The 23,539-nt window shown below is 48.1% G+C and overlaps 2 protein-coding genes across 6 annotated transcripts in view; one reads left to right on the top strand and one right to left on the bottom strand.

Moving 5' to 3' along the window:
* Positions 1-20,250, bottom strand: part of LOC134983096 (gastrula zinc finger protein XlCGF66.1-like) — a 62,467-nt gene extending 42,217 nt beyond the window's left edge. For all 5 annotated transcript variants that reach the window (XM_063948798.1, XM_063948797.1, XM_063948796.1 and 2 more), the window contains exon 1: positions 20,053-20,250. The gene's annotated coding sequence lies outside the window, so the exon portion shown is untranslated. The remainder of the gene's footprint in view (positions 1-20,052) is intronic.
* LOC134983080 (oocyte zinc finger protein XlCOF7.1-like) overlaps positions 1-23,539 on the top strand; it is a 70,618-nt gene that overhangs the window by 1,012 nt on the left and 46,067 nt on the right. The window contains exons 2-3 of the mRNA XM_063948775.1: positions 20,434-20,568; positions 23,184-23,312. Coding sequence (XP_063804845.1) covers positions 20,434-20,568; positions 23,184-23,312 — 264 coding nt within the window. The remainder of the gene's footprint in view (positions 1-20,433; positions 20,569-23,183; positions 23,313-23,539) is intronic.

The following is a 23,539-nucleotide window of genomic DNA, read 5'->3' on the forward strand; positions in this document are numbered from 1 at the left end:
TGATGAGTACAGCCAGGAGAATGTAAGGCAAATTAACCTACAATTAGGAGTGTATTTCCCTACTGTTGTTAAATGGAACAAAATTTTCTCCATAAGACAGGAGGACAGTGAAATGGCATCCGAATATTTCCATAGAGCACTGCTGGAAATGGCTAGATACACTGGGATAGAGGATATTAAAGAGAATGCCAACCACAGGGAGGTAGCTGTCTCTGTGCTAATGGATGGATTAAAGGAGGCACTGAGGACGAGGGTGCAAACCTCTCTGCCTAATTGGAGAGGTATCTCGGTGGCTGCACTAAGAGAGTCTGCTATCGAGCATGATCGTAACATCAGTAAACACGGAGTCACAAGGGGATAAACTGATGACGGTAAGTATACAGGCTCTTACAGCAAAGCATCATCAACCTTAACCCCAGACCCCTGATGGTAAGCCACGGTCAACATGTTTTCTTTGCAAGAGGGAAGGGCATTACGCAAGGGATTGTAGAAGTAGTCAGACACATAACATTTATAGACCCCCTAGACCTGATTACAAACCATGCTACAATACACATAGTTGGGACCAGGGACCATGAAGGGATTATGAGCCGCATAGAGGGGAAACAAGGAGGTACCCACCCAGGAGGGACTGGCAGGCCCCCGAAAATTCACAATTATCCCCCTCACATATTGTAGCTGCCAATGCCCTGCGGGAGGGTCCTACTACACAATAGAGGTTAGGCCACACCTGTAATCTGCAGCCAGTGAAATTGATTGCTGGCCTTGGTAGTGAACCTGAGGTCATGGTTGATGTAGCTGGTGTATCATTACCATTTCTTGTAGCTACAGGGGCGGCCAGATCAGTGTTAAATTCCACCACAAGTGTAACGACCACGGGAAAAATGATTTTGCCAATGGGAGTAACAGGAAAGGTGCAACAATACCCTTTGAGTAGACCTGCAGAGGTTACAATAGGGCCCTTGCAAACCAAGCATTCTTTCCTGCTGGCTGCATAGGCTCCGACTAATCTACTTGGCAGAGACCTATTGTGTAAAATGCGTTGTGTCATATACTGTACCCCTGAGGGGGTGTTCTTAGATATACCTGAGAACCATGCACAAGAGGTGCAAGATATACACCCCTCAAAGGCTAATGTTGCACTCTACTGTTATAGACACGTGTCCATCAAAGGTAGAGGAAATGATCTCGCAAATACCGGGATCCCTTTGGACCAAAGATGGACAGGACACTGGATTGATGGCGAATGTAGCCCCAGTAGCAGTACGAGTAAAAGATGGCAGGATAGCTCCAAAAATTCTCCAGTATCCTCTGAAGCCAGAGGTGGAATTAGGAGTGTACCCCGTCATAGAGTAGCTGCTACAGTAGCGCATCCTAGTCAGGACATCCAGCACAGCCAACAGTCCCATCTTCCCTGTGAAAAAGAGTGGGGGGAGGGGTTACAGGCTAGTGCAGGATCTAAGGGGGATAAACAAGACAGCTGAGAGTCAATTCCCCGTAGTGCCCTATCCAGCTGTCATCCTAATGCAGATTCCCTCAACCTCAAAATTCTTCACTGTCATTGATCTCTGTTCTGCCTTCTTTTCTGTCCCTCTCCACCCTGACAGCCAATACCTCTTTGCCTTCACTTACAGGGGAGTACAGTACACCTGGACTCGTCTTCCCCAAGGTTTCATTGACAGCCCAAGTATTTTCTCCCAGGCCTTACATGACTGTTTGCAATCTTTTCAACCTAAGAGTGGGTCAGTACTAATGCAATATGTTGATGACTTGTTGTTGTCCTCTGACTCATTCGAGTCGTCCTTGGAAGATACTAAACAACTTCTGTTTCATCTCTCCCATACAGGACACAAGGTTTCAAAGGATAAGTTGCAGTTCTTGTCGGGCTAAGGTTAAATACTTGGGGCATTGCTTGACGCAGGGACTTAGGCACCTGACCACTGACCGAATACAGGCCATCCACGACATGACCCTGCCACAAACTCAGCAACAGATCCGCACTTTCCTTGGAATGTGTGGGTACTGTCGGAACTGGATTCCAGGGTTCTCTATACTGGCACTACCGCTGCAAGAAATGGTCTCCTCAAATAAACCAGAACGGGTCTCTCACACAGATGAGTCCAAACTGGCGTTTGAGAGACTAAAACAGAGCTTGTCACAAGCACCAGCATTGGGTATGCCAGATTATGAGAAGCCCTTTGAATTATATGGTACTGAAAATGCTGGGTGTGCGGCAGGAGTCTTAACACAGAAACATGGTGATGCCAGCAGACAGGTAGCCTACTACAGTGCACAGTTGGACACTGTAGCAAGGTCTCTCCCCACTTGCTTGCGAAGCGTTGCAGCCATAGCTCTCCTGGTAAGTAAAAGCGAGGACGTAGTGTTAGGACACGACTTGACCATCCATACACCTCATGTAGTATCAGCCTTGCTAAACTCCGCCCAAACCAGACATGTCTCATCCGCTCGGTTTACAAGGTGAGAACTATCACTGATGGCACCTGTAAACATCACCATTAAGAGGTGCAGCTCACTAAATCCTGCAACTTACTTGCCAAGTGTACCTGGTCATGCACAAAGGGTGGAGGATGAGAACAATGGTGAAGGAGGATTTAGTACAGATACTGATACGCATGATTGTATGGAATACCTGAACCAAACTTTCACTGTGAGACCTAACATTAGTGACAACCCACTGGAAGGAATAGACTTTACCTTCTACACTGACGGTAGTTGCCACAGACAGACGGAATCGGGAGACCTGTGCACCGGATACACAGTTGTAGATGACGAAAGTATTATAGAAGTTGAACCCCTTGGCCCACCACACTCAGCACAAGTCGCTGAGCTGGTAGCACTGACCAGAGCATGTGAGTTGGCAAAGGGTAAGTCAGCTAATATATACACGGATTCTAGGTACGCCTTCGGAGTGGTGCATGATTTTGGGGCCCTGTGGCGCCTCAGAAATTTCATGACGGCAGCAGGCACACCTGTAGCGCATGCGTCTTACATCAAAAGGCTTTTGACAGCAATACAGGAACCAGACAGAGTGGCTGTTATCAAGTGTAAAGCGCACACCTACAACCAAGACCCAATCTCACTTGGTAACAGCCGGGCAGACGAAGCTGCAAAGTCAGCAGCAAGCACTACCATACGAACTGTCATCACATCACTGATGACATTTGAAACAGTTAACATGCAAAACTTAATTGAAATGCAAAATTTGTGTTCCCTACAGGAAAAGGCAGTCTGGAAGGCGAAGGGATATGGTCAGGAGTCCTCAGGACTTTGGACAGATGGACACGGTAAGCCAGTGGCCCCAGAGAATATCTCCCAAGTCTAGCTGAGGCGGCACATGGTCTGACTCATCTGGGTAAGGATGCAAACTGGTAGGAGCCTACTGGAGTGCACCAGGGTTCTCCTCAGGCAGGTAAGAAAGCAATGACATGTCTTACTTGCTTGAGGAAAAATATTGGTAAGGCAATACCAACAGAGCCATCCCATATCCCTCCTACAGATGGATCTTTTCAGGTAATACAAATCGACTTCATACAGTTACCACCCTGTAGGAATTTAAAATATGTGTTAGTATGTACTGATGTGTTTTCAAACTGGGTAGAAGCATTCCCCGCTGCCACAAATACTGCTGTGTTCACTGCAAAGACAATCATGCAGGAATTTGTGTGCAGATATGATATCCCTAGAATGATTGAAAGTGATAGGGGTACCCATTTTACAGGTGAAGTCTTTCAGGTCATGTGCAAACTGATGGGTATTAATAGCAAGCTGCATACTCCATACCGGCCACAGGCAATTGCAAAGGTGGAGAGAATGAACAGCACTATTAAGAATAAGCTGAGCAAAGTGATGGCTGAAACTGGATTGTTGTGGCCAGAAGCTTTGCCACTAGTGTTGTACAGCATCAGAACCACTCCCAGGTCACCGCTTAACTTATCACCTTTCGAAGTTCTTTTTGGTCGACAACCTCATGTAATGATAGACCCCCAGGATGATTTGTAGTGCAATAACGAAATAACTGTGCAATATTTGGTTAGGATGAGCCAGCAACTGAGAAAACAACAAAGGAATCTAAAGCTGGCGATTCCTGACCTACCAAGCAGCAATTGTCATGACATTGAGCCTGGGGATTATGTGATGATTCAAAAATTTTTACGTTCAGGTTGCCTCGTAGACAGGTGGGAAGGACCGTATCAAGTATTGTTGACCAGCACGACAGTACTAAAGGTTGCCGAGAGAGAGACTTGGGTCCATTCGTCCCACCGCAAGAAGGTTGCTGACCCAGCGAAAACTCGTGACAAAGAACAAGGTGAAGAGAACCTTGTATCACTAGAGAATTTGTTCCGGGAAAGCTGAGAGGCAGGACTGTTGAACAGCACCTGAGCGCGGAGAACAACACAATCAAAGACGGTTGTCGTACCAGTTTTCTTTTTTCATCCCCCCACTGCATTTTTCTTTTTTTATTTCCCTTCTTGTTTTTCTTTTTGCTCCTTAATGAAATGGATCTACCTCAAGAGACTGTGTTTTGGGTTTTTCCGGTGACTCTGTTTTTGATCAGGACAATCTGTTTTTGTGAGGGTCCCAGAGACGTCGAGCAAGGATCTGCAATGGGTTCTGATGGCGAGTACGGATTTGCAGGATCTCAGGAGCAGCACATCACTTTAGTAAAGGCTGGTATCAGTAAGTGATCTGGTAGTCACGGAGCTCGGAGGCACTGTGAAGGGTTATTGTCTGACGAATATTGTATATGTAGAGATTGTAAGAACATAGTCGAAGATGGGTGCATCCAGAGATGTCAGTCAAACAGTAATATTGACATTGGCCGACATCCTTTGAGTGATTACCACTCATTAGTGGGTACGGTCTTAAACCAAACTGAATGCTGGGTGTGCTCTCAAGTACCTCAAGGACAGAGTAAGTCGGGATTAGTGCCATATCCTTTAATGATAGATGAGGTACTCAAATTACGGGGTGGGAGACCGGTGGACAAGAAATTCAATATATCTAGGCCCCCTAGCTTTAAGCTCCACCACTACCACGTAGATAGGTCATTATTATGTTTTAATGTGTCCAATTTCCAGAAACTAGGAAATTGGGAAGTGACTTGGAATAACCAGACAATGACCTTTTCACACAGAGCTGATAATGTTCCCATCAACTCTGAACTTGTACGTTAGATAGCCACAAGTGGGAGGTATTTTTCGGTACAGGTATACACCTGGGGTTAAAACCATGTGGGTTGGAAAAGTATCGCAGGGGTATTGTGCCCACATCATCCAGCCCGATACTTGTACTGAGCAAATGAGAGAACTAGGGATTGGTTTCTTTATAAGGAAGATATGTGATATGGTGTTGTTACATTTTGTCCCTTATGTTCTCCCAGATGATGCATATTTCATATGTGGGAGGAAAGCGTACAAGTGGCTTACTCCGAGCTCTGAAGGGTTGTGCTATATTGGGAGAGTACTACCAGAGGTCATGACCATAACGCACGATAAAATGAAAGACATTCACCGCAACGCTCAGACTCCTTATACTCATACCCATTATGAACACATCATCAAGAGACACCTCATAGATAGGACAGAGCACGCAGCCTCTGATTTGTTACAAGAATCCACCGGGATTCAGTTCCTTCTCGCATTAGACATCACCCGTACTGCCAGAGGAACTATAAACTATAGGTATATCCATGCGCTAGCAAACTTGATAGATAATATCACTGAGATGTATGATGACACCTTCAGGTATACGGGCAGGGAGTTACAAGCCTACAAGAAGGCTGTGACAGGTGGGTACTGTGTTACTCTGGCAACTCAATATGGTGTGAAGTGCTGTACGTACATTACGAATAGCACTGACGACCACACGGAGATCATCGATCAAAAGATGGACGAGATCTTGAAGTTAAAGTGGGAGTTCCGGAGGAAACACAACCTTACCTTGACGGCTGTGGGTAATGAACTGACCGGCTGGGTCTCATGGTTGAACCCACGCAAATGGTTCTCAGGGTTAGGAGAATGGACACAAAGTGTAATTGTGACTGTAGGAAAGTTTCTCCTTTGTATCCTGGGTGTCATCATAATTATTGGTTTGATATTCAGGTGTGTTCAAATTCTGACACGGCGCAAGCACAGCACAAATTGAATGAGTCTAAGGAGCGAGGGCGTTGTCACAGCAGCAGATTTGATTTATGACCCATCTGTAGAAACAGCTTTATGATAAGGATTGCAAATTAATTTCATGGCCTGTTTCTTTCACCGTTTTTCTCTGTTTTCCCTTTTATCCAAAAACACCCAACCAGAAAAGACATCAACCATACCCAAATTTTATGTGAATGTATTTTCTTTATATATGAATATGTCTTACCCTCATCTCTGCAACCTCCAGTTAATGGCACACATAGTCGACAGATGTTATCCACATATATTAGCACTCACATATGTTTCCCCTCCATGTATCATCAGATAAATGTGCTCCCTATTTGTTGGTATAAGAAGCCGGAAAGGTTAGTGCTACTGGCCTTGCCTAGAAAGAGCTTGGTAGTGTTTGTTTGCCCATTTACAGACCCTTGATATGGGATAAGAAGGAGTTAATGTATACTTCGCAATACCTCGAAGCTTACTTAGAACATGTACGGCACGATGATACATGCCCCTCAGACATTAATTCATACATACATGCTTTTTCCTATCTCACTAGGTTATACATTTCCCACCTACAACTCTCCCCCAGTCATCCGAACGTTGTATATATTGTATAGATAATATTTTCAGTTTATTAATTATGTGTGGCAGTTATTATTGACTGCCAAAGGGTGGACTGTCTAAGTCGAAAATATTACAGGCACATTCATCACATACAAACACCACACAGATGGCCTCCATGCGGGTGCTTGTTCTGCCGTGCGTGCGCATACTCGCAAGCTACGTATAATTGCTTGCGCGGTCTTGCGTGTTAGCGCGTGGTATGAGTAATTACGGTAGCATATGCATTCGCATGACAAAGACATCTCATATTTAATTCACATAGCACATAATTTACACATAGTAATACACGCACCACACCAGCGAGTTTCATTTGTTTAAAAGGTACAACAACAGAGGGATTCGACTTTACAGGATATGAGGTGACAGAATTAGGTTAGGAGGTGGTGTTTGGTATCCAGCTGTACAGTATTTTAAGAGCAATATTCTGGTAGCAGTTTGCAGAAGATAGCACGCTCTTGCGCATATCTATGCGCAGGAACAGAATATTAATATTACACTGTATTTACTGTACTCTGATATTCGGCGGGAACCCAGTAGATAACCTCTGCAAGTGCACCTGGACTAGGCATCGCCCACCTATTCAAACCAACCTATGACCCCTCCTGTACTGTAAATGACCAGCCCTTTGACCTATGGGTGAAGAGATTACAGATTCCATTGTTTCATGATTTGGACTAATGTATAAAAGCCACGCTGCCTGGCCGGTCAGACACATTCTCGAAAGGTCATCTATCCAGATAGACTCAGGACCGGAACCGGGTGGCGCTGGCGAACAAACGTATGTATCCATTTATTGCAGCCTCTTCTCTTATTGTGAATGTATTATTGTTGTAACCTCCTTTTAGTAAATAACTGTTGGTGGGTCGGATCCCAACATATTTAAATACAATTGGTGTCGTGTCCCTTTCCTGCTAGGGGTTATAAAGTATATTCCGCCTCACGTGTAGCTACTCTGTGCTTACAGCGTGACGGCGTGCGCACGCAACGTGTACGCATCTGTTAGGGGTGCAACACACACACGCTTAGCGGTCGCAGCGTCCTGCACAAATATACGTTAAAGGTATTGCTTTTTCTTCCTGAAAGTTAATCAGCAGTAACAAGGAATATGCAGATACATATCCTGTATATCCAGGGATACCATATAACAGTGTTCGCAAAATACCCGCTATAGCACGTTTTTACGCGCTACACACAGCAGGGGACTCACTTTTTAAAAATGAGCGGGTCCTACAGGACGCGCTGTGAGTCAGACTCTTGTGTGCGCCGGCTCAGCCAATACTGAAATGGTATTGGCTGAGGCCACAGCGCGTCCTGCAGGAAGCCGCTCATTGCCCGTCTGCCTAGCCAATAACCGCCTGCACCTCCCGAGAATGCTCCCTCCTACCGGCCCGCCAGCGCCGCTCCAGCCTTCAAGAAAAGACTGCTTGACCAGCTACAGGCACCCCCCCCCCCACCGTGCTGTGTGATGGCAGCTTCCTCCCTGCACACAGCGCGTTCATACAGAAGGATAAGGTCTCCACAGGGCTGGTGATCTGACTGCATGTCTGCCATGTAGGGTACATCCTCACGCGGGGGCCGAGTGGCTGGAGGGTATAACTCTGGAGAAGCTGTAGCAGAGGTGACTCAACCATAAAAGATAAGATCATACAGGGAAGGAGGCCTCTACCTCAGAGGCTGTACTATATATACACATCCCCTGTTTAATGTCACTACAAAAATCCTGGGAAGGGCAATCACATACATATATATATATATATATATATATATATATATATATATATATATATATATTTAATCATTATGTATGTGACTGACCTGCCCGGGATCTTTGTAGTGACATTATACAGGGCATGTGTCAAATATACATATATAATACAGCATATCCGACAGAGTGAGGCACTCCCAGCTGTAGAAAAATTACAACTTCATCAATTATCAATGTTTCAATCAATTGATATCCGTTACCACTGTGTCGAGTGTCGTCTGTCTATAGCCGCACTGTTTTGAATATGCTATGAATATAGTTTGTGGGGGCCCCGGACACAGTTTTTCTGTTCACCAGAGTGTCGAACCATATGCTACATACATATATATATATATATATATATACACGTCTCATGAACTGCACACAATACTAAATTGAAGTCCGGGTGCCAGATCCACACAATCTGATAACACAGAAACCTCGTAAACACATACAGCACTGCTGAGTGTATAGAAGTGATCAGCACATGTGCTGATCACTTCTATACACTCAGCAGTGCTGTATGTGTTTACGAGGTTTCTGTGTTATATATATATATATATATATGTGTACACCCAGTATCATAATATGTATACACCCAGTGTAATGTCACAGATATCCTATTGCCTGCTTATCCCCCCCCGCCCCAGTATTGCCTATCCCTACCCCCCTCCTTTCCCCTAGTACTGCCCAAACTTCTATCTACCCTTACCCCCTTAAAACCCCCAGTACTGCCTGCCCTCACACCCCATAATATGTGATAGGACCCAGAAATAGTGGAGGAGGACCCCAATTCTTTAAAGTGAGGGGTCCCTGGGGCCCACAATTTTTTTTGCTGTGCGCGATCACTGCATATAGTCTCCGGGTTCAATAGCCAGAACTATTGAGTGCAGCGTTTCCATACGAAACTTGGATACTCTCACAAATTTGTTGAAAGACTTGAGGTTGAGTATAGGCCGGAATGACCCATTGGATTTCGGAACCAGTAACAGAGTCGAGTAGTAGGGACAGAGGAACCGGCACAACCACCCCTGTACACAGGAGGAAACTTACAACCGTTTGTAAAGACTACGCTTTCAATGGATCTGACGGGAGAGTCGGTGTGCAGAACTGGTGAGGGGGACGTCTCTTGAATGAGACAGAGTACCTGTGAGAGACAACTTCCAGTACCCCAGCGTCTGAAGCGGTCGTGAGCCTGACCTGGGCGAACTGTATAAGTCGTCTTGGGCTTGGAGGTTTTGGGAACGCAGGATTGTCTAGGGTATGACTGACCTTTTGCTTTCCCTTGAGGCCGAAAGGAACGAAAAGTGGTACTTTTTGCCTTCTGAGAAGGGTTAGTAGTGGTGAAAAAAGCAGTCTTAGCAGCTGCCAGTTCAGACAATTTTATTCAGGTCTTCCCCAAACAAAATGTCCCCAGTGAAGGGGAGGACTTCCAAAGTCTTCTTTGAGTTCAAGGGCCTAATTCAGACCTTATCGTAGCTACAAATTTGTTAGCAGATGGGCAAAACCATGTGCACTGCATGGGAGTCAGATATAACATTTGCAGAGAGAGTTAGATGTGGGAGGGTTATGTTGTTTCTGTGCAGGGTAAATACTGGCTGCTTTACTTTTACACTGCAATTTAGATTTCAGTTTGAACCCACGCCACCCAAATCTAACTCTCTCTGCACGTTATATCTGCCCCCCCTTCCTCTAGTGCACATGATTTTGCCCATCTGCTAACAAATTTGCAGCTATGGTCAGGTCTGAATTAGGCCCCAAGTCCACTTTCCATGACCTCAACAACAGAATGCGGCGTGCCAGGACAGACGTAGCTAACGCCTTGGCTGCCAACACTCCTGAATGTTACAAGAAGCGTTGGCAATATGAGACAGGTATTATCTGGCATTGTCAGAAATATCCTCAGGTAGCTCATCCTCTAGCTCCTGAACCCACACCTTGATACCTTTTGCGGCCCAAGTGGCAGCTATAGTGGGTCTATGTACAGCCCCTGTAAGGGAATAAATAGACTTCAGGCATCCCTCAATGCGCTTATCTGTCGGTTCCTTCAGAGAGGTGACAAGTGGACGACACCACGAGACGGGTGACATAAGAGTCCACCGGATGTGGAGTCTCCCATTTGGTACATAACTCTACAGGGAGAGGATAGAGAACTAAAGCCCTTTTGGGAACAGGGAATTTCTGTCCTGGGTTAGACCAGGTTTCCCGTCTGATGTCCACTACATGATCAGAATGGGGTAATACAGTTTTAACCATTAAGCTTGTCAGTTTTCTTAGCCACTGTAGTGGAATTCTCCTCATCTGTGATTTGGAGAATATGCTTAAGAGCTATTATCAAGGCAGGGACATCTACCATTAAAGGAGCGTCCTCATCTGCAACACAGGAGTCAGTGTCAGGTAGGACCGTATGCTCCCCTTCCTCGTCAGAGGAAATGTCAGAGAGGTTAGTAGACTGTGAGGAGGAAGCAGCCCGCTTAGATGACCCAAAGAATTGAGAGTGACCTGGAGTAGATTTTTGCCTGATCAAGGAATGATTTAATTTCTGCAACTGGTTAGACAAATTTTCCGCCCAAGGCGGGTTTACCATAGTGACAATTTGTGGAGGTAATGGCACAGGCGGCCCCATGGGGCCGCAAGGCGCTCCACAAGAGTACCCAGCAGGGTAGTGAATACTGCCCATGGTGGCTCCTGACTAAGTGCAGGGGCTGCGGACTGACTGGGAGGTGCATGACAATCAGTACAGAGACAATCATGTAACAATTCTTCCTCTGATAAAGCCACGGAGCATGCTCTGCATGTTGCAGGAGCTTCCGCAGATTTGCTGCCCTTTTTGTTAGACATTGCACAATGTAAACAAGTGGACTTACACGTACGATTATAGCCGGACAATAACAATAATCTGTGGAGTGAACAGATAAGGTATAGCGTGACTGTGACACAGATGTAATATACTTATATCTGAATAAACACTGTGTACAACTATATTACTTGACCCAAACGCACCTAGACCAGGGAATACAATATAGTGATAGGTATAGCTGGGAAACACTGAAAGTGAAACCACACAGCAGTACAGGCACAGACAGTCACACGCAATGCAGAATTTATATCACAATAAAGCTGCACTGGACTAGTATATCACAGCACAATCCGAAGACCGGGGGATATAGAAGACTACTCGTACAATATAATCTGCAGTGTACACAAATTCTCAACTGACGCTGTCTCCTGGAGAGTGATCCTCGCCACAAGTACCCAGGCCAGCGGGAATATGCGGCGCCGCTTGGGAGGTGATGGAGCTGCAGCACTGAAGTCAGACTGAGTTACAGGGCTGCCAGCTCTGAAGAAAAAACACAATTATTTCTGTTAGAAAAAAGCTTTCAGGGCTGCAAGAGCACTCCCCTGTTTAGTAACCTGCTGCTGCAGCCACCAACTAAAAACTGAGCTCTCAGTGCCTGGAGGCGGGGTTATAGAGGAGGCCCCTATGCATCCTGGGACAGCTAAAGCTTTGCCTGTTGGTGCCTCTGGATCCAGATCCACGCTACACCCCGATGTTTCCCTGTGGAAACATGTGTACCCAGCTGCAGAAATGTTTTTATAAAGAATTTATATATAAAAAGACATTTGGATTGACAGCGCATTATTTTCTGTGTATGTGGGACTGTATGTGGGACAGGGACATAACAGTGGGGACAGGACAAGGACAGAGGATGCAAAGACAGAACAGAGGGGACAGGAGGGACAGGACGGAGGTAATGGCAGGGGCAGCACGGAGATAATGGCTGGGGCAGCACGGAGGTAATGGCTGGGTCAGCACGGAAGTAATGGCTGGGGCAGCACGGAAGTAATGGCTGGGGCAGCACGGAGGTAATGGCTGGGGCAGCACGGAGGTAATGGCTGGGGCAGCACGGAGGTAATGGCTGGGGCAGCACGGAGGTAATGGCTGGGGCAGCACGGAAGTAAAGGCGGGGACAGCACGGAGGTAAAGGCGGGGACAGCACGGAGGTAAAAGCCGGGACAGCACGGAGGTAAAAGCCGGGACAGCACGGAGGTAAAGGCGGGGACAGGACGGAGGTAATGGCGGGGATACGAGAGTGGGGAGAAGTGAGATTATGGAGGAGGTGGTGTTGTTGGCACCCACTGCATGGGGGAATCAAAAGTACAGACAGCAGGATGATCTCTCTCTTTTTACCCCCCAGGCCCCCACATGATGATCTCACAATATCACCTATACCCCTTTTAGACTAAAATTGCGAGTCGCAGCCGGGAGCCTGACACAGGTGCTACCCGGCTGCGACCCGTGTCAGCTGTCAGCCCCCTTTCCCACCACAGTCACAAGCCCAGCATATTGCTGGTGTGGTGGCGTTGCCGATGACACGAGGAGGGGGCATGATTTGCAGGTCACATACTCTCCAAGAGCCGCCCGTACATTCACTGTAAACGGGAAGCCGGGTAGATGCGACCTGGCTCCCATTTACACGGCACAGTGTGTTCAACCCTGCAAACTACCCGAGCTGGAATACTGGGTCACTCGACCCGGATTAATCCAACTCGACCCTTTCACACCGAGCAGCAACACGGGTTATGCACCTTCATGTGCAATAACCCGTGTTATACGCTGGCGGTGTAAAAATAAGATTTTAATTACCTACCGGTAAATCCTTTTCTCGTAGTCTGTAGAGGATGCTGGGTTCTATATTAGTACCATGGGGTATAGACGGGTCCACCAGGAGCCATTGGTACTTTAAGAGTTTGAGAGTGTGGGCTGGCTCCTCCCTCTATGCCCCTCCTACCAGACTCAGTCTAAAAACTGTGCCCGAGGAGACGACATACTTCGACAGAAAGAATTACACAGATAGTGGCGAGATTCATACCAGCTCACACAACACACAAATCCAACCAACATGCCGGAAAACTCAGCCCAGCTGAAACAGTATATAACGCAGAACTTACCTAGGAACCAGGCAGTACTGAACTATAAAACCAATGCAGAAAAACACAGCGCTGGGCGGGCGCCCAGCATCCTCTACTGACTACGAGAAAAGATTTACTGGTAGGTAATTAAAATCCTATTTTCTCTTACGTCCTAGAGGATGCTGGGGTCCATATTAGTACCATGGGGATGTACCAAAGCTCCCAGTATGGGAGGGAGAGCGCCGAGGCTCCTGCAAGACTACTTGACCAAACTTGAGGTCATCAGAGGCCAAAGTATCGAACCTGTAAAATTTAGCAAACGTGTTTGAACCAGACCAAGTAGCAGCTCGGCAAAGCTGTAAGGCCGAGACACCCCGGGCAGCCGCCCAGGAAGAACCCACCTTACGAGTAGAGTGGGCCTTAACCGATTTCGGACACGGCAACCCTGCCGTAGAAAATGCATGCTGGATAGTGAACCTGATCCAGATTGAAATCGACTGCTTCGAAGCAGGACACCCAATTTTCTTGGGATCATAGAGGACAAAGGGAGAGTCAGTTTTTCTATGACGAGCTGTCCTCTTCACATAGAACTTCAAAGCCCTCACAACATCCAAGGCCTTTGAAGCAATTGAGGAGTCAGTAGCCACTGGCACCCCAATAGGTTCGGTGATATGGAAAGCCAATACAACCTTGAGCAGGAACTGTGGACGAGTCCTAAGTTCCGCCCTGTCTTCATGGAAGATCAGATAAGGACTTTTACAAGTTAAAGCCCCCAATTCCGACACGCGTCGGGCAGAAGCCAAGGCCAACAAAGTGACCACCTTCCACGTGAGAAACTTGATGTCAGCCACCAGTAGAGGCTCAAACCAACCTGATTGTAGGAACTGCAACACCACATCAAGATCCCAGGGAGCCGTTGGCGCCACAAAGGGAGGTTGGATGTGCAGAACCCCTTTCAAAAAGGTCTGAACCTCAGGGAGGACAGCCAATTGCTTTTGAAAAAAGATAGACAAAGCAGAGATTTGGACCTTGATGGAGCCCAATCTCAGGCCCATATCCACTCCTGCTTGCAGGAAAAGGAGAAAACGGGCAAGGTGGAACTCCACCACAGGGAATTTCCTGGATTCACACCAAGAAACATATTTCTTCCAAATACGGTGGTAATGTTTAGACGTTACCCCCTTCCTAGCCTGAATCTGGGTAGGAATAACCTTACTCTGGATACCTTTCAAAGCTAAGATCTGGCATTCAACCACTATGCCGTCAAACGTAGCCGTGGTAAGTCTTGATAGGCGAACGGCCCCTGCAGTAGCAGATTCTCCCGAAGAGGAAAGGGCTTTGGATCTTCCAGCAGAAGATCCAGCAGATCCGCATACCAAGCCCTCCTTGGCCAGTTCGGAGCAATGAGGATTGCCAGAACCTTTGTTCTTCTTACCAGCTGAAGAACCTTTGGTATCAGAGGAAGTGGAGGGAACACATACACTGATGTGAACACCCACGGTGTTACCAGTGCGTCCACCGCCACTGCCTGAGGGTCTCTCGAACTGGAACAGTACCTCCCCAGCTTCTTGTTGAGGCGGGAGGCCATCATGTCTATGTGAGGAACCCCCCACCAACCGGTTACCTCCTTGAACACCTCCGGATGGAGGCCCCACTCTCCTGGATGGAGATCGTGTCTGCTGAGGAAGTCTGCTTCCCAGTTGTCTATTCCCGGAATGAAGATTGCTGACATCGCTACAGCGTGCCTTTCTGCCCAGAGGAGGATTCTTGACACCTCTGACATTGCAGCCCTGCTCTTCGTTCCGCCTTGTCGGTTTATGTAGGCCACTGTGGTCAAATTGTCCGACTGTACCTGAACAGCTCGATACTGTAGAAGGTGTGCTGCTTGTATAAGGGCGTTGTACACGGCCCTTAGCTCCAGGATGTTTATTGGGAGAAGGGATTCTTGATTCGACCACCTTCCTTGGAAGGTTTCCCCCTGAGCGACTGCTCCCCAACCTCTTAGACTTCCATCTGTGGTTAAAAGGATCCAGTCCTGAACTCAGAACCTTCGGCCTTCCAAACGGTGTGGAAGTTGTAGCCACCAGAGGAGTGAAATACTGGCTTTCGGAGACAGGCGAATCCTCTTGTGCATGTGTTGGTGAGAGCCCGACCACTGGTCAAAGAGGTCCAGCTGAAAAGGTCGAGCATGAAACCTGCCGTACTGCAGAGCCTCGTAGGCGGCCACCATCTTCCCCAGAAGGCGGATGCATTGATGAACCGATGTCCGGGTAGGCTTTAAAACATCCCAGACCATTGTTTGAATCACCAATGCTTTCTCCACCGGGAGAAATACCCTCTGCACTTATGTGTCGAGGATCATTCCCAGGAAAGACAGCCTCCTTGTCAGCTCCAGATGAGACTTTTGAAGGTTCCGGATCGAGCCGTGCTTCCTGAGCAGCTGTGTCGTGAGCGCGATGGATCGCAACAACCTCTCCCTGGACGACGCCTTGATCACGAGATCGTCCAGATATGGAATTATGTTAACCCCCTGTTTGTGGAGGAGAACCATCATCTCTGCCATCACCTTGGTGAAACCTTGGTGCTGTGGAGAGGCCAAACGGCAGCGCCTGGAACTGATAGTGATTGTCCAACAGCGCAAACATGAGATATGCCTGGTGCAGCGACCAAATGGGAATGTGGAGGTAAGCATCCTTGATGTCTAGAGACACCAGGAACTCCCCCTCCGTTAGTCCTGAGATGACAGCTCTCAGAGATTCCATCTTGAATTTGAACTCCCTGAGATAAAGGTTCAAAGACTTTAAGTTTAGAATAGGCCTTACCGAACTATCCGGGTTTTAGTACCACAAAAAGGTTCGAATAATAACCCTTGTTCCACTGCTGAGGTGGAACTGGAACAATGACCTCTGACACCACCAATTTTCTGATGGCCTCCAGAAGAATTGTTCTGTCTGCCAGCAGAGCTGGCAAGCCTGACTTGAAGAAACGGTGAGGTGGGGGATCTTGAAACTCCAGACTGTACCCCCTGGATACTATATCCAGGACCCAGGGGTCCAGGCCAGATGACACCCAGACGTGGCTGAACTGCCGCAGTCTTGCCCCCAACTGACCCTCCTCCAGGCCTAGCTGTCCATCTTCATGAGGAGGACTTAGGGGCATCAGAAGCGGGCTTCTGGGCTTGGGAACCTGCAGGAGCAGGTTTCTTTCCTTTGGCACGACCACCTCTGAAGAAGGTGTTTAAAGACTTGTTCTTCCTAGGCCTCGCGGGCCGAAAGGACTGTGACGTGGCTGGTGTAAAAGGCTTCTTCGTAGTCGGTGCCGCTGAGGGGAGAAAAGGATACTAACCCGCGGCAGCCGTGGCAATCCACGCATCCAGCGCATCCCCAAAGAGAGCCTGACCTGTATAGGGTAGGCCCTCCACACTCTTCCCGGATTCCGCATCTGCAGACCATTGGCGCAGCCAGAGACCCCTGCGAGCCGAGACGGACATGGAGGAGATCCCAGCAGCCATGGAACCCAGGTCCTTCATGGAATCTACCAGGAACCCTGCAGAATTCTGAATATGGCGTAAAAATACATCAACGTCACCTTTATCCAGCGAAGTCGACTCCTCCTGCAGAGTGATTGACCACCTGGCAATAGCTTTTGCAATCCAAGCACAGGCTATAGTAGGCCGTAATATAGCCCCGGAAGCCGTGTAAATGGATTTTAGCGTAGCATCCACCTTGCCACCTGCCGGGTCCTTCAATGGCAACACCACCTGTTTGGACAGCCTGGCGACAGAGGCGTCGACTATCGGCGGTGACTCCCATTTCTTTCTATCTTCCTCTGGGAAGGGAAAAGCAACCAAGACCCTCTTAGGGATCTGAAATGTCTTATCCGGAGTTTCCCAGGCTTTTTCAAAGATAGCGTTTAATTGTTTGGATGCCGGGAAGGTGAGGGAGGGCTTCTTATTATCAGTAAAAAAGGCCTCCTCCACCTGCTCAGGAGCTGTGTCAGAAATATGTAAAATATCCCTCACAGCTTCAATCATCAACTGCACCCCCCTAGCCAGTGATGCTGTCCCCCTCGACACATCCCTGTCACCGTCTGCAGTGTCAGAGTCGGTGTCAGTGTCATCCTGCGTAAGCATTGCAAGTGCACATTTTTGAGAATGTACCGCAGGGGACCCCGAGGAAGCAGTATCAGACCATACAACCATAGAGGATTGTAGGACCTGAGTGGCATGCTCAGTCCTAGCAACCCTGTCAGAAATCTGAGAAATAGTCCCCCTCAGAGAGACTAACCATTCTGGCTCTCTAGCTGGGATCTGCGCTACAACAGTACAATCCTGATTACATGATATGGAGTCTTCCTGGGAAGACAAATCCTCTGCAGCATATGAAACAGTGTCCCTAGACATGTTGTCACACACACCAAACACCCCACAAACACACAGGGTATTTACTAGACATAGTTTCCCCCCAAGAATGGCAGAGAGACTCAGAGATTGGAGCCAACCCACATACAGCGCTATTAGAGGTATAGGGAGACCCTAACCAGCGCTGACTGTGTCCCTTAATAGGAGACACAGCCTACATGCAGCCAACTCCCCCTTCTACAGCCCCCTGGTACCGTACAGATAGCTGGAGTTGCTCTGGAGGGACCTGGACATCCACTAGTAGTGATTGCAGGCAGGAAAAATGGCTCTGAACGCTGCTGGGTCCGCTCTGAGGAGAAGCTCCACCCCTTCAATTGCACTGTCTTCCCGCTCTTGAAGATTATACTGGCCTGAGGAAATTTTTGCTGGCTGAGATCCGCGGACCCCAACAGGCTGGAAATGGTCAGTGTAGGGTTCCTTGATGGCTCAGGGCGCCCCTCACAGCGCCGCACTGCAGTACCGCTGAGCCGTCCGGGACCGCGGTTAATACCGCGCTCCCACCCTTAAGCCGCCATCTTCACACTGGCCCCTGCTTGTAAGGGGGGACAGTGACTAACTCGCCACACTTCAGCACGGTGAGGGGGTGGCGGCTGGCTGCCGGGGTGAGCGTTTCCCTGTGGCGGGGCGCGATCTGTCCCCTCTGCAGCTCAACGTCCAGTCAGCGGAGGCAGTGGCTCAAGACCCCGAAAGGCGGACACTGCTCCCCCTCTCAGTCCCTCGATGCAGGGAGGCTGTTGCCAGCAGCCCCCCTGTAAAATAACAAACTCTAAAAAAAAACTTTTACTAAAGAAGCTCTGTAGAGCTCCCCTAGCTGTGACCGACTCCTCCGGGCACATTTTCTAAACTGAGTTTGGTAGGAGGGGCATAGAGGAAGGAGCCAGCCCACACTATTAAACTCTTAAAGTGCCAATGGCTCCTGGTGGACCCGTCTATACCCCATGGTACTAATATGGACCCCAGCATCCTCTAGGACGTAAGAGAAAGGGGTTTTACATTCAAAGAGATGCGGGGAGAGATGAGACGGCAGTGGGGAACCTCCTCTGGTGTGCTCAGCCCGGCCTTGTTGAGCCACACACAGATAATATGTATTTGGGACAGTGAGAAGTTACTGGGCAGGACACGTCCTCTGGCAGCGCAACTGGTGTCATGCGCCAACCAAGGCTTCCTCATGTTACCCCAGTTACCCACGCAGTGATTGGGGGGGGGGGGGAGTGTGCTTAGCAAAAACAGTGACCAATCATTTGAAAAACAAATGTATGATCATCCTATATCTCATATATAGGGAGGCCAATCCCGGGCCGTTTTTTCAATCCCGGGATTCGGGATTGAAAAACGGTCAATCCCAGGATTGCAGTAGGGACCAGTGAAGGTTGTAGGGAGCAGCGCTGGAGGGAGGGTGTAGGTAGCGGTGCGGGAGGGAGGGTGTAGGTAGCGGTGCGGGAGGGAGGGAGGGGGGTAGGTAGCGGTGCGGGAGGGTGGGTGTAGGTAGTGGTGCGGGAGGGAGGGTGAGTGTAAGTAACAACACTTACTATTAGATGGACGGCCGCGGCAGCCATGGGCACACTGAACGCGGAGGCATTTCAAATGAAGCGCCGGCCGCCAGCCAACCAGAGCTGGCGGACCGGCAGCCAATCAGGAAAGCGGCCGCAGCAGTGGCTCCTGATTGGCTGCCGCTGCTGCAGCAGCTTCCCTGATTGGCTGCCGGTCCACCAGCTCTGATTGTCTGGCGGCCGGCGCTACATTTGAAGTGCCGCCACGTTCAGCTTGTCCATGGCTGCAGCAGCCGCCCGCCTAATAGTAAGTGTTATTACTTACACCCACCCTCCCGCACATGCACACTGTAATCCCTTGAATCCCGGGATTGGAAGCTCCAATCCCGGGATTCAAATCACGGCATTTTTGGGCCCAAATCCCGGGATCCCGCGATTGGCCTCCCTACTCATATATTATATTACAGGGGGCACAGGGGTGGGGGAGTACACAGGAGAGCAGAAGGGGCATAGACATAGGGAGAGGGGAACAGGGGTGGGAGGGGAGAGCACATAGTACAAAGTTACAATAGTACACCACATTCTGCTCCACCTGTAGTATGGTAATAGACCCCATACCTTGCTCTAACATTACAATAACATAAAATATCTGTATATCCTTCCGCGCAGTGACAGTGAGGAGAGGTACCTCATTACCTGCGGTTGATGCTAGATTCAAGTGGGCTAAGTGACCTTTTCCGTCAGGGGGAGGAGCTAGGCCAGCGGGTTAGTTCCTCTACTATCCACGCCACCAACTATTACCTTTAGTAATCAGCCACCGAGCCCGAAGTGTGGCGAGGGTACTTTTCGGGTACCCTGTTCGGCCGTAGCTCCTCCCCCTGGTTACGTGTCTCCTCCCCTAAGTACGTCAGAAGGTCCCTTCTCCCACTCCGATAGAGAATCAAACCATTACCTGCTGCCAGACACAGCAATGTCCTCCCTCTGCTACTGCCAGTGCCTGCAGGCTCCGCCCGCTCCGAGCTCACGAGAAAGTTGATGCCAGCCAATAAGTAACCACTTCCTGTCTGTGGAACGCAGGGGGCGGGGCTCTGGTGTAATCAGGAAAGAGGAGATAGGGCGAAGGCAGGGGGCGGGGCGCAGCTGGAACGCACGAGGCCGGAAGTTTTGCGTCACACAACAGCCTCCCAGAGTCGGGTGTGTGACATCTGGCGGGTGAGTGGAACGGGAAGCAGCCGCCGCCGGCAGAGGGTATAAGTATGTAATGGGCCAGTCATTGCTATATAGCTGCTTACAGCACGCAGGGGCCCACACATAGCTATACACATACATAGAGGCTATAGCTGCCTATATACCTCCTGTATACACTCATATATAGAGGCACAGGCGTCTCTATACATATACACATACATAGCGGCTATAGCTGCCTATATACCCTCCTGTATACACTCATATATAGAGGCACAGGCGTCTCTATACATATACACATACATAGAGGCTACACCTGCCTATATACCCTCCTGTATACACTCATATATAGAGGCACAGGCGTCACTATACATATACACATACATAGAGGCTACACCTGCCTATATACCCTCCTGTATACACTCATATATAGAGGCATAGGGGGCACTATACATATACACATACATAGGGGCCATATCTGCCTATATACCCTCCTGTATACACTCATATATAGAGGCACAGGCGGCACTATACATCTACACATACATAGAGGCTACAGCTGCCTATATACCCTCCTGTATACACTCATATATAGAGGCACAGGCAGCTCTATACATATACACATACATAGAGACTATAGCTGCCTATACCTCCTGTATACACTCATATATAGAGGCACAGGCGGCACTATACATATACACATACATAGAGACCTGCAGTGAATAGTTGCTGTAATTTACTATACATGTCCTGAGAGTGCCGCCTCTATTTCTTTGCTGTTTTGTAATTCATTAGAGGGCACCGGGGAAGATAATCCTGCTTGGGAGATGTGGGATGAGTGCCAGACCATTTAGTACACATACATAGAGACCTATATACATAGACCTATGAGGATGTAGATAACGCTACAGATGCATATATGGAGGCGTAGCTAAAGACTTAGTTACACAGAGATGTAGATCCTCCATAATCATAGACACATTGGTAACTGTAAATACTGTGGAGACATATCGTTATAGCCTACAAGTTACATACAAACATAAAGAGACTAACACACAGCCTCATAGATAGTATTATAGAATCATAGATACATAGAGATAGCAGGGGATCCGGTCTCTAGGTCGACATGTTCTAGTTTGACAGGTCAAAAGGTCGACATGAGTTTATCACAAGTTTTCTTTTTTTTTTTACTTTTTCATACTTTACGATCCACGCGGACTACGATTGGGAACAGTAACCTGAGCCGAGCGCAGCGAGGCACCTTGCCCGAAGCATGACGAGCGAAGCCTGTGCACTAATTGGGGTTCCCGGTCACTGTACGGAAAAAACACCAAAAAAACATTAAAAACTCATGTCGACCTTTTGACCTGTCAACCTAGAACACGTCGACCTACAGACCCTGTCGACCTAGCATCCCTGCCGACCAATAGTGGTTGACCTAGACACTGTCGACCTAGTTACTATCAACCTTCCATACCAGACCCAGATAGCAGACAGTGGTATTGGTGCCTAGATGTGATGCCATTGTGCACGACTCTCCTAAATGAGCTGCAGTACTCTTCCGCTGAGCGCACACTGGTTGATATATATCTAGCAGGTGGGCGTGTGTATACTAATGTAGCTGTAAATGAAGTAAATCATAGAGAATTATGGCGTCAGCTCTGCAGCCCAGCTAATGCCCTTCCAGCGATGATGTGAGTACTGGCATACCATGCCTCGGATGGGCATGCTGACCTAAATTGGCCAGCTGTGTCAGTGTGACGGGCTAGCTGTGTAACCAGTATTAATCAGCCATTTGTTGCAGCAGCGACCATATATTAATAGACTGGGCAGCCAATGATGCTGTTATATAACATATAACTAATAATGACACCGAGAGATGTGATGCGTTCATCAGTGACACGTCCTCTGCATTGTTATATTCCACCCATGTGTGACATTATCTCACTATAGATATCGCTGATGGCTGACCCTTGTTAGGCGAGATGTAAATGGAAATGTGTTCTTTATCTAACTTGCAGCAATCCAAGCATGGGGTTGCGGGGGGATGTATCAAGGAGTGTAAAGAGTAAATAAGTTGAGAAGTTGCCCATAGCAACCAAACATTTTAAAGAATGTACTTGATAAATGGTACCTTGAAAGCTCATTGGTTGCTATGGGCAACTTCTCGACCGGTCCACTTCTCCACCCATTACACTGCTTGGTACGTTCCCCCTCCATGGTCTTTGTAGTCCTTAATAAAACAAAATGTTTTTCTTAATTATGCAGCTTCAGGCCTCTATGTTCTAAATTAAAGGACAATGTATTTAATCTCCAAGTGTGTAGTACTCCAGAATCTTCTGTCAGCTAGCACAAATTTTCCTACGCGTTTCACAAGAGGCTTCCTCAGGCTTTTTCTCTCTGTTCTTCTTCATTTCTTTTCTAGAACCTTTTTTTTAAGACACTTCTCTCTATCTCATGAAAGCCTGGCTATTGGGGTCTAATACCTCACAGTCTTCTCTATTCGTTCTAAGTAATGCACCAACTGCCTATATGCCAGGCAGTCAGATGCATGAGAAGGGACATGGGCGCCTAAAACACAGGACACTTACATACAAAGAGATTGCAGATTTCTCAAAGTATATATTTGTTATGTTCTACAGAGGACATCTCGGGTCAGCCCCCAGAAACAGATCACTTTCTCACAGTCTTCAATGGGAAAGAAGAGGAGACCCGTCATTGAGGACATCTTAGATCTCACCCTGGAAATCATCTACCTGCTGACTGGGGAGGTGAGGGAGTCTGGGAGTGTCACAGTGACATCACTCTTACCTCTATTACTAACACAGGGACCTGACTGGGGAGGTGAGGGGGTCTGGGAGTGTCACAGTGACATCACTCTTACCTCTATTACTAACACAGGGAGCTGACTGGGGAGGTGAGGGATCTGGGAGTGTCACAGATATCACTATTGCGAAAACAGTATCCTAATGGAAAAGGTGACCAGTTATGGGAGTGT

Source organism: Pseudophryne corroboree, assembly GCF_028390025.1.
Source record: "Pseudophryne corroboree isolate aPseCor3 chromosome 3 unlocalized genomic scaffold, aPseCor3.hap2 SUPER_3_unloc_1, whole genome shotgun sequence".
NCBI classification, from domain to species: domain Eukaryota; kingdom Metazoa; phylum Chordata; class Amphibia; order Anura; family Myobatrachidae; genus Pseudophryne; species Pseudophryne corroboree.